Source organism: Lathyrus oleraceus, chromosome 7, assembly GCF_024323335.1.
Source record: "Lathyrus oleraceus cultivar Zhongwan6 chromosome 7, CAAS_Psat_ZW6_1.0, whole genome shotgun sequence".
In the NCBI taxonomy this organism is placed as follows: Eukaryota; Viridiplantae; Streptophyta; class Magnoliopsida; order Fabales; family Fabaceae; genus Lathyrus; species Lathyrus oleraceus.
Genome location: NC_066585.1, coordinates 325,135,773 through 325,147,883, shown reverse-complemented (window position 1 = coordinate 325,147,883; position 12,111 = coordinate 325,135,773). Strand labels below are relative to the sequence as shown.

General features: G+C 38.0%; 1 protein-coding gene and 1 non-coding gene across 2 annotated transcripts; one reads left to right on the top strand and one right to left on the bottom strand.

The window, feature by feature from the left end:
* Positions 1–3,464: 3,464 nt before the first annotated feature.
* LOC127103634 (uncharacterized) lies at positions 3,465–4,586 on the bottom strand. Its single transcript, XM_051040880.1, has one exon. The coding sequence runs from the start codon at positions 4,584–4,586 to the stop codon at positions 3,465–3,467; it is 1,122 nt and encodes a 373-aa protein (XP_050896837.1).
* Positions 4,587–5,356: 770 nt separating this feature from the next.
* LOC127109035 (small nucleolar RNA R71) lies at positions 5,357–5,463 on the top strand. The gene has a single exon (XR_007796522.1). It is a non-coding gene; the product is annotated as a small nucleolar RNA R71 (small nucleolar RNA).
* Positions 5,464–12,111: the final 6,648 nt, after the last annotated feature.

Sequence of the window (12,111 nt, the reverse complement as noted above, 5' to 3'; positions counted from 1 at the left end):
ATGTTCTCGGAATACATGAGATCCGACTCGTGATGGTTGTTTCCTGTGATTCTACCCCAAAAGTAATCTAATTCAAGGTCCACAAGCCTGTCTTCCTGGGTAATGGTAAAGGTATCATGACCATTAGGGCATTCCAGGAGTTCAACTATTTCTCTATGAGTGTAGCGATACTTAATATCGAACAACCTAAAGGTGATGAGGCATTTGTTTAATCCCATACCATGGTTTGGTAGGTAAACTAGGGAGCTTAGGAATTCTAAAGTTAACCTACGGTAGGAACTAAATTTTCTTTTGATAGCAAAGGTGTCCTAGCCTATTTGGTTAATTAGGAACATAACATTGTATCTTATACCTAACTTGGTCATAGTATGTCCATATGGGTATATGATTAGTGCCATTTCTCTCTAAGCTAGAGCCTCAAAGCGTCTCCTTTAACCTCTGCCTCTGAAGACTATATCCATGTAATCTACTTGTTGCATTGTGATGGTCAGTAGCTAGATAAATTTAAGGAGATAATAACATAAGTTAGTAATGTTCAATAATAAAGAAAGATATTGATTTACTTTATGAAAAATAAGAAAGAAAATGAAAAATAAGCAATAGTAATAAACAGAAATTTAGATAGTTGAATTAATAGTTAAAAGTAGAGTATGGATCGTCTCCCAGCAAGTGCTTTGTTTATTGTCGTAAGCTCGACAGAAATAAGATAGCTGTTAATCATTGTTGTCAATGTTATGGTAATGTTTCTAACGCTTCCCATTTACTGTAAATGGTTTTCTCGCTTTTCCATTTATCTCTATCACTCCATTTGGAAAGAAGTTGGTAATTTCGACGGGACCAGACCACCTAGAACAAAGTTTTCCTGGAAAGAATCTAAGGAGAGAGTTAAGTAGAAGTACTTTGTCACCTTCCTTAAACTCTTTCCTCGATATGTGATTGTCATGCCATTTCTTTGTTCTTTCTTTATAGATCTGGGTATTCTCATACGCATCTAATTTAAGTTCTTCTAGTTTATGGATATCTAATATTCTTTTCTCTCCTGCAACAGTATAATTAAGATTAAGGGTCTTAATGGCCCAATATGCTTTATGTTCTAATTCTACCGGCAAATGACACAATTTTCCATAAACTAGCTTAAAACGTGTGGTTCCTATTGGGGTCTTATAAGCTGTCATATATGCCCACAGGGCTTCGTGTAATTTTGAGAACCAATATTTCCTAGAGATGGCAACCGTCTTTTCTAAGATTTGTTTGATTCCTCTGTTCGAGATCTCTATCTGCCCACTCGTTTGTGGGTGATAGGTTGTTGCTGCATGGTGCCAGACTCCATATTTCAGTAATAGCTTTTCAAAAATCTTTGAAATTAAATGGGAGACACCATTACTGATGACAAGTCTCGGCACGCCGAATCTAGGGAATATTATGCGCTTAAAGAGTCTAATAACCACTCGTGTGTCATTTGTTGGAGAGGCTATAACCTTGATCCATTTTGATACGTAATCGACTGCAACGAGGATGTACTTGTTACCAAAAGAAGATGGGAATGGTCCCATAAAATCAATTCCCCGAACATTGAAGACTTCTACTTCCAAAATTCCTTTAAGTGGCATTTTTTCGCATCTAGATATGTTGCCAATGCGTTGACACCGGTCGTGGTTGATGATTGTGATGTGGACATCTTTCCATAGATTGGGCCAAAATATGCCGACTTGCAAGATCTTAGCGCAAGTCTTCGAGGTGCTTGCATGTCCTCCATAGGGAGCAGAATGACAGTGAGCGATTATGTTTTCTACCTCATCTTCAGGGACACATCGACCGAAGATACCATTGGCGCCTCTCTTAAAAAGTAGAGGCTCATCCCAATAGTAATGTTTAAGATCATGGAAGAATTTTTTCTTTTGTTGGCAAGTCAAGTCTGGTGGAAGCACCCCAGCAGCTAAGTAGTTGACGAAGCCAGCATACCAGGGCTGTGTGGTTTTAGTGTAAATTGCTTCCACTGCCTCGTTTGTTTCGGTATCCTTATAGGTTAATGCACATTTAGATGTATTGCTTTCCAGTTGGGCTATGAGTCGTTCGTAAGGGAAATCGTCGTTTATAGGCACTTGTTCAGGTTCAATACCTTTCATTCTTGACAAGTGATCGGCCACGGCATTTTCAATGCCCCTCTTATCTTTGATTTCTAGATCAAAGTCTTGTAGTAGTAAGGTCCACCTTTGGAGTCTTGGTTTGGTTTCCTTTTTATTTAACAGGTACCTAATTGCAGCATGGTTGGTATAGATAATTATCTTTGCTCCTACTAAGTAAGAACAAAATTTATCCATAGCGAACACTACGGCTAAAAGTTCTTTTTTTGTGGTGGCGTAGTTTATTTGTGCAGGGTCTACGGTTCTACTTGCATAGGATATCGCATGAAGCTTCTTATCCCTTCTATGTCCTAAGACTGTGCCTCCAGCATAGTCACTAGCGTCACACATGATTTCAAAAGGTAATCTCCAATCGGGAGGTTGCAAGATAGGTGCGGTGATAAGAGTTGTTTTTAGTTTATTAATGTATTTTATCAATAATCCAGTTAGTGGTTTGGTGATTTTTGAGAAATTTTTAATGAATCGCCGGTAGAAATCGGCGTGTCCTAAGAAGCTTCGTATTTCTCTTACGGTTTTCGGAGGTTGAAGGTTTTCTATAACTTCTATTTTAGCTTTGTTAACTTCAATCCCCTTATCGGACACTATGTGTCCGAGTATGATCCCTTGTCGAACCATGAAATGGCATTTTCCCTAGTTTAACACAAGGTTCACTTTTACGCATCTTTTAAGTACCATTTCAAGATTCGATAAACAACCTTCAAAGCTCTTCCCACAAATAGAGAAATCCTCCAAAAAGACTTCCATGATGTCATCTATAAAATCAGCGAAAGTTGACCTCATGCATCTTTGGAATGTTGCGGGAATGTTATATAGTCCCAATGGAATTCGTCGATAGGCGAATGTACCATATGGACATATGAAGGTCATTTTCTCTTGGTCGTCAGGATGAATAGGAATTTGGAAAAATCCTGAATAACCGTCTAAATAGAAGAAGTGAGAATGCTTATCCAATCGTTCAAGCATTTGATTGATAAATGGTAAAGGAAAATGATCCTTCCGAGTGGCTTTGTTTAATTTTCTATAATCAATGCACATTCTACTTCCGGTAACCACTCTTTGTGCTATTGATTCTCCTTTTTCATTATTAACAACTGTGACTCCTCCCTTCTTCGGTACGACATGTATTGGACTGACCCATTGACTATCGGATATTGGGTAGATAATCCTTGCTTGTAATAGTTTTTGCACTTCTTTATTTACTACATCACTCAGAATGGGATTCATCCTTCTTTGATGTTCTCTAGAGGTCTTATTGTCTTCCTCTAGCATTATGCGATGCATGCATATGGAAGGGCTTATTCCATTTAGATCTGAGATGTTTTAGCCTAAAGCAGTTGGATATTTTCTTAAAACGTGTAGAAGATTTTCAGTCTCTATCTTCCCTAAGTATGCATTGACTATTACAGGTCGCTCGAGTTCAGTGTCTAGGAATTCGTACCTTAGATTTTTGTGTAGAGTTTTAAGTTCTAGGGCTGGTTTCTTTGGGCAAGGCATATGATTGGGCGTTAGTGCTAGGCATTCGCTTAGATTGTCATCTGGGTATTCCTGATTCCAATTTTCATCTTCAAAAGTATGAGGCCTTGGAATTTTCAGTATTTCGGAGTATGATGTTTGTTCATTATCCATTTCTCTTATATACTCGTCGATGACATACAATAGATAACATGTATAGTCTATAGCTGGTGACTTTAAGAATTGCATCAAAATAAATTCGACTTTTTCCTCACCAACATCAAAGGTTAGCTTGACTTTCTTAACATCTATAATAGCTCCGATAGTGGCTAGGAATGGTCTTCCTAATATGATAGGGATGTTGGAATCCTCTTTTATATCCATGCTTATGAAATTAGTAGGAATATAGAATTGACATATACGAATCGAAACATTTTCTAACATACCTACAGGAAATTTATCAGAATGATCCGTAAGTTGTACGGACATCCTAGTAGGTCTTAGTTCTCCCATTTTAAGCCTTTCACATATGGATAAGGGCATTAAGCTAATGTTGGCTCCTAAGTCGCATAGTGCTTTGTCTATGACAAACTTTCCGATTACATAGGGTATGGAGAAACTCCCTGGGTCTTTCAGTTTAGGAGGCATGTTATTTTGTATTAAGGTGCTACACTCAACAGTAGGTGTAAGGGTTTCGTTATCCTCTATCTTCTTCTTGTTTGATAAGATTTCCTTAAGAAACTTAGCATATGAGGGCATTTGAGTGATATCTTCCGTGAAGGGTATTGTGATATTCAATTGTTTTGGAAGCTCGACAAATTTTTGAAATTGCCCTACACTTTTAGATTTAACGAGTCTTTGAGGATAAGGGATTATAGGTTTATATGGTGGTGGAGGAACATAAGGTTCTTCTTTCTCTACGGCCTCTTCGCTTTTATCTTCTTCTAGTTCGTCTTCCTTCTTAGTTACTTTACCAAGGTCTTGGTGCATGGATGGGTTTTGAATCCTATGGTCGGTCCTTCTAGTTCTGTCCCACTTCGTAGTATAATAGCATTTGCATGAACTTTTGGGTTTGGTTGCGGCTGTCCAAGAAACGTGCCTACAGGAGCAGCAATATGTGCTTGTTGTTGAGCCACTTGTGAAATTTGTGTTTCCCACATTTTTTTATGGGTGGCTAAAGCGTCTACCTTGTTTGCTAACTGCTTGATTTGCTCACTAGTGTGTATGTTTTGATTTAGGAAATACTTATTTGTTTGGGCTTGGGTATCTATGAAGTTTTCCATCATTAATTCTAGGTTTGACTTCCTAGGAGCATTTTGAGTATTCATGAAAACTTTATCATATCCTGGTGGTACAACAGGAGCCTGGTTAGGTGCATACAATGTATTATTATTTTTGTACAAAAAGTTAGGATGGTTCTTCCAACCTGGGTTATAGGTGTTTGAGTAAGGGTTTCCTTGAGCATAGTTCACCTGGTCTGTGGAGACTCTTGCCAAAAGTTGATATTCAGGGGCGGCATGCCCATGAACTCCGCATATCTCGTATTTTGGTGCTACAGCAGCCACGTTGGTTATGGGTGTTATGGTCAGGTTGTCTATCTTTTTAGTAAGAGCGTCTACCTTAGCATTGACATGGTCATGACTACTTACTTCGTACATACCGCCTTATCCATCAGTGCGCCACCTGCGACGACGTCTATTGTCAATCTTGTGTTGTACAAGAGACTTTTGTAAAAGGTATAGATGATCAACCACTCTTCTAGACCGTGATGTGGACAAAGCCTCATCATGTCTTTTTATCTTTCCCAAGCTTCAAAAAGTGATTCATTATCTTTTTGTTTAAACCTGTTTATTTGGGCTCTTAGCATAGCCGTCTTACTAGGTAGGAAATATCGTGCTAAGAAAAATTTCTTTAACTCGTTTCATGTAGTGACAGAGATGGATGGGAGAGATTGGAGCCAAGCTCTAGCTCCATCTCTTAATGAGAACGGAAGAAGATGTAGTCTTATAGCTTCGGGGATGACACCATTCGCTTTCACTGGGTCCGCGTATTGCAAAAATATTGACAAATGTAGGTCCGGGTCCTCCGTGGGACTACCTGAAAATTGGTTTTGTTGTATAGATGACAACAACAAAGGTTTTAGCTCGAAATTATTTGCCTCGATGGCAGGGGCAGCAATGATGTTATGTGGTTCATCCTGCGAAGGGATGGGATAATACTTAAGAAGACGATTCTGCGGTCCTTCGGGAAACTCTGGTTGTGTAGCTGGTTCCGTAATAGGGATATTAGGATCAGGAAGATTTAGCTTGATACGATGTTCTCGTATTAGGTGTCGTATTCGGCGTTCTAACTTAGATAACGCTCTGGTTCGTCGAACGGTCGCTTTAATTTCTCGCCTTGTGAGAAAGTACTTGGCATACAATTGACAAATTAAAAAGGGAAATAGAATTGTTTGCCTTAGTCTATACTGGGCAACACTGGAGTTACGATATCGACTAAACAAGTCCCCGATAATGGCGCCAGAAACATGATCGCGACTTAGTAAATCTATAGGAATCGTGACTGCAAGTGCACAGTCGTATCGCGTAGTTTTAAAGATTATCGAACCCAAAAGGACTAATAATCAAACGTATCGTTATCTAATGTTACTATGTAAATCTCAGGCTGAAGATCTTTCTAAGAGTGGAGGGATGAAGAGAAATAACTATAACATAAACATAATATAAATAAAGATATTTAATAAATGGATATCAGTATGTAATACATCAAACTTCGGGGATTCGATAGATAGTTTGTGTAATCTTAAAGATCAAAATATTCTTCAGTAGAAATTATTTATAAAAAGGTCTTTGTCTCACACTCTCATTTTTATTGACTCTGACCATACTCTTACACCAGAATGCTTGGCCACCGCGGTCTCATTATGAATTTAAAAGTAATTTTTGAATATGAATAAAGTCTAATTAATCCTAAATCACTCTCGTTGTGTTTAGGATTAATTCCTAGTTTCAGCTATCCAGTTAAAATCTCAAACTCTCGTTCTTATTGACCGTAACCTTTGTTTGCTTTGTACTCTCGTACGAAAATCAGTTTTGAATAAAACAAGAAACTAAAACTGGAAAATTATAGTTTATAAATGACAACACCAATTATTTACGAATCTTGTTGTTTCGACGGTCTTTAGATACTGATACCTTGGGGTTTAGCCGGACATGGATCAGGTAACAAACATGATATTCAGAAAATCACGCATACAATAAGGCATAAGTAATTAAAATGGAAATTAAAATAAAACCTGGAATATAAATCGAGAACTTGGAATGAATACTGATTCTTCAAATTAAACAATGCCGACACGCTTTAGCAATCGAGTACACCGTTACAATCAAATTCAGATGCTTAAACAATAATTTCAATAGTCCCCGATGCGGATAATCTATTGCTTTTACAAAGTAGGAAACTGCCTAATAAAATCTAACAACAAGAATCTGATTGGAAAAATGCACCCTCTTTTCGTAAAAACTACCTTCCCATATATACTCCCCACTCTCCTTAAATGTAGCATTGGATATCTACTAGTGGGGAGTGGTTGGTTGAAAAATTAAGAGAAGGTTGTGGCGAAAAGTGTGGAGAAGAATAAGGAAGATCGGGTTGATGGCGGCTGCCACAACCCTAATGTGATCTACGTGGCAGGCGCCATATTGTGTGAGATGGGCATCACCACTTCTCAAGGCCTTGTGGCGGGCGCCACATTGTGTAAGATGGGCGCCGCCAATTCCTAAATCCTTGTGGCGGGCGCCACACATCCAAGTGGTGGGTGCCACCATTCGTTTGGTGTGGTGGGCACCATGCTTCCTTGTGTTGTGGGCCCACCATTCCTATTTTTGCTCCATTTTCTTCTCTTTTTCTTTCCTTTTTTCTATTTTCCTCTTTTCTTGCCTATACATCTTTTATACGATAAATACTTGAAATAAACATAAAATACTACATAATATTAAGTGTTAATCAAGTAAAAAGCAGTGCATATTAAGTCAAATATACAATACATTTTCGTGTTATCACTTGGTCAAGTCAGAGTGCATACTTAATATGCATGATTCTAAAAAAGGATTCATACCTATGCATTATGACATATATCTATCAAAAACACAATCCCCTTCAACTAAGGAAGTAAGGGATCACATTAATAAGATTCCATATGCATCTGCAATAGGATCTATCATGTATGTCATGTTATGTACTTAACCAGATATCTTGTATGCTTTAAGTGCAACGAGTAGGTACCAATCTGATCCCGGTGATGCTCATTAGGTAGCTGTCAAGAATATCCTTAAGTATTTGAGAAGTAATAAGGACTCATTATTGTTATATGGAGGTTAGGAAAAGCTTGCTATAATTGGATATACTGATGCTAGCTTCCAGACATATAAGGATGACTTTAGATCGCAGTCTGGTTATTTGCTCTGCTTAAACGGTGGTGTTGTGAGCTAGAAAAGTTCAAAGCAAGATACAATTGCTGAATCTACAACTGAGGTCGAGTATATTGCTGCCTCAAATGCAGCAAAGAAAGATGTTTGGATCAAAAAGTTCATTAGTGAACATGGCATAGTTCCTAGCATTGTGGATCCCATTGATCTCTATTGTAATAACAATGGTGGTATCACACAAGCTAAGGAGACCATATCTCACTAATGATCCAAACACATACTTAGGCATTATCACCTCATTCGAGAGATAACAGATAGAGAAAATGTGAAAGTGTGCAGAGTACCTACACTTGACAATATTGTTGACTCACTGACAAAGCCTCTTGCGCAGCAGAAGCATGATGGCCATACTAGATCTATGGGTATTAGGGGTATGCCTTATTGGCTCTAGTGCTAGTGGGAGATTGTTGGTGTAATCTCTAGAGGCCAATACTTTTGGTACTTGTATAGAATTATTTATTAATAATAAAAGGCTTTTATTTATTATGTTTGTTTAATAAAGTCCATAGAATAACTAGTCCATTTAATGTATCAAGTGTGACTTAATCATGAGATCTCATTAAACATAAGGAAATTATTCTTAAAGTATCAATAGTCGAGCTTTGTTGTGAAGTGGGATAACATTAAAGAATTAATACTATTGTGTATATAGACTGATGATCACATCTCATGGATCACGGATAAGGAGTTATCAAGTCTTAAACATACGTATGAAAATTAGGAGTAATATTTATACTGGATTGACCCGCTATGAGAATACTACATAGAATTTTATGCAAACTGTCATAAGTTATTCTCATGGTGATGATGGTGTATACCATCCATCGACCAGAAACAACTATAGACCCTAGATGTAGAGTTGAGTGTTTTATTGATGATCAAACATTGTCTGTAACTGGATGACCATAAAGACAATTGATAGGTACTCTAAGAAGCATGCTGAGAGACACGAGTGACCTAGATGGAATTTACCCAACCTGCGTAACAAGATAAATGTCTAAGGGTCCAATATTGAATTGGACAAGGATGACACGGTCTATGCCTCTTGTTCAATATGGACATAAGGGCAAAAAAGGTAATTGTACACACAAGTATTTTCACAAAAAGGGATTTGTCATATCACATGACATTTTCATGTCTTGAATAGCGGCGATGTGTTGCGAGATACCGCTTGAAGCTACGCAGATTATACCCGAGTGCATCACACGCTTAAAGATACAACACAGTCGTCGTCGAACTTTATTTATTCCCGAAGGAAACGGAAAACATTGGTAAAACCCGGGGGAAAGAGAAATGGGTAAGGGAGTCGGTTATGCAAGGGGAACCCTTGTTCCTACGTATCCTCATTCGTGCAATGAGGAAATCAGGGCTTCGTAGTTTGTGAAACTAGGACGGATGCATTAGTTGTTTTTAGTGGACAATATTAAAGTTTACATTCTACTTTCGATTAGATTATATGCTCGGGCATGAGAGCTTTAAGCTTCTATCTATTTGGGGTAGAATGGATGAACTCGGATCATACTCTAGGAGTTAAACATTGCTTGTTCGCACATGGAGACCTAAGCATCATTCAAGGTAGAAAGAAAGTAACACGTCCTTTCTGAAAAAATTTAAGCTGAAAATGAAGCCCAAAGGAAAAAAGTGAGTTTGATGAGATGAGTTTGCTTTTATTCTGAAAAGAGAGTCGGGATTTGAATCATACTATTGTACCCCAAAAATTGCCCTCCACTTTTTCATCTTTCCATCCAACCTCTTGATATGGGAATCAGTTGCATAGATTAACAACCCATTTATATGCATCGTTCATTCCATGTGTGGATCACTATAGATTCAAAACTCTTGGCTTGTGGAGCTAGGGTTTGCACGTGAAATAACTTCAAAAGTGTGACTTGGACTTTCATCCTAGTATAGGGGATATGAAACCCTAATTTCTTGATGGTGGAGGTATGAATTCAACAAGGTTCCATATAAAAAATCCTCAGGGGTCTTTAATACCCTAGTTCTTGATGATATGAGGGTGGTTTCGTATGGTGCTTCTCTGGGCCTTGTCTTGGCTATCAAAACCCTATTGAGTGCTCATATATTGGAGGACTTGGTTGTGGAGTACCTGACTTGATTCAAAGGTTTTTTTAAGGGGTGGGTCCCATGGAAACGTTGAGCAAGGAGGGTATGGTCTTATTGGGCCTTGTGGCTTGACTACCCATCTGGTGACCTCCAAAACCCTAATCTCTTGATCTTGGGTTCAAGGGATTTCATGGTGTCATACTTCAATCCATCTAAAACCTAATGTGGACCCATTTTCCTGGGTAGGCCTCCTGACCCTAGGTATTTGTGTCGTGTTCTTCACTCAATCTCTAATTCATGTTGTTACCTTGGCTTGGCTTGTTTCACCTATGTTTAGGCCCATTGGCCTTAGCTCAAGTCTTGGATTTTTCACTTTCATCTGCTTCCATTCCATGACTTTCATCATGCTATTAGCATTGATCATGGCCTATTTCATAGGGCTTTGATTAAATCATGTCATTGTCCATTATAGTCCTTTCTAAAAGCCCGATTGGATTTGTTTAAGGTCATGTGTTATTCTCCCACAGTTCATGGATCTTAGGTGGAATTTGTTCAAGTCATGTATACAAATAATTCATGTTCAAGTTCATCACTCATTTCATTTCAAGCCATGATCATAATTAATCCAATTCATGTTAAGTCACATTCCAATCCATTACAAGTCATGTTCAATTTAAAATCCAATGCAAAACCAATTTGAAATCCATTTATTTTCAGTCAACTGATAATTTATAATCCATTATTGTCCATTCCGAAAATTAATACAAGCAAAAAATGATGAACTTTGAACCAATTGTTGACTTAGGTCAACTGTTGACTTTTTGATCAATGTCGACCAAAGTCAACTTAATCACTTTACATCTCTAAATATCCTAATCCTAAATCATCATGTTCCTTGATTGATCTTGATTGTCCAATTCACTTGGTTCTTCATGAAGAAGTTTTGTTGTCATCACAAGTCAATTGAACATGCATCTTGCAACACATTAGGCATGGCCTTCCTGCATCTTTCATCAACAACAACTTACTAGACGAACCTTGCATTGCATCGTCATGCCATCTTTTTAAACCATTAAAACAATTAACAAATTTACCCCGTTTAGTCCATTTCGAACCGGTTAATGAAACAAAACCAAAACAATCATAAACTCGCAAATTCTAATGCAAAACGTGCAATAGTAAATGCAGCAAAGGACATGCACTTCAAGGCTGTGAAAGAATTCAGCATTTGACATCATTTATGGGGCCTTCATCAGAATAGTAGCAGAAATACCAAACCCCACCATCCTCTCCAATTCTAGTTCAGCAACATTAGCACATCGCATTTCAAACTGACTCCTAATGATTCGACATGACCTACATCTGTCCTGATTCAAGCTACCACATGGCATCAATACATCTTGTGATTTTCTAATTTAAACATATCCTAATTGACCATGTTCACAAACATTTGAAACTATAAATTTTCCATAACAATTTCACGCATACTTCACTAGCTTTATAGGCCATTACCATGTAACCAAACCAAAAATTCTCTGTTAAAATTATCACAAGCTGGAAATGCATAGTAGCTGAACCAAGCTTCACTAACACAACTGATAATGGTCACACCAAACCTACCATTCACATTTCAAACCCACAAAGGAAAACATCACATGAAACGGCCTTGCAAGCCATCGAGTAAATCGACACCCGTAAGCATACCGCACCAGCAAGGCGAGATCTGCTGCAAGCCTTCCGAACCTAAGCCAAAATGAGCATAACAACATCCATGAAAACCCAATCCACTTCACAATAACATACACAATCAATTAACCTGCAAATCATAACTGGCATTGAATAAAATGTTCACTAACCTGCACAACAAACAAGTTCAAAGCACATTCAGTGAGGGTTGATTCACTGCATAAGGATTGGTTTGCCTTGTATCATCCAAACATTGATGTTAAATGTGCGCGGCATAT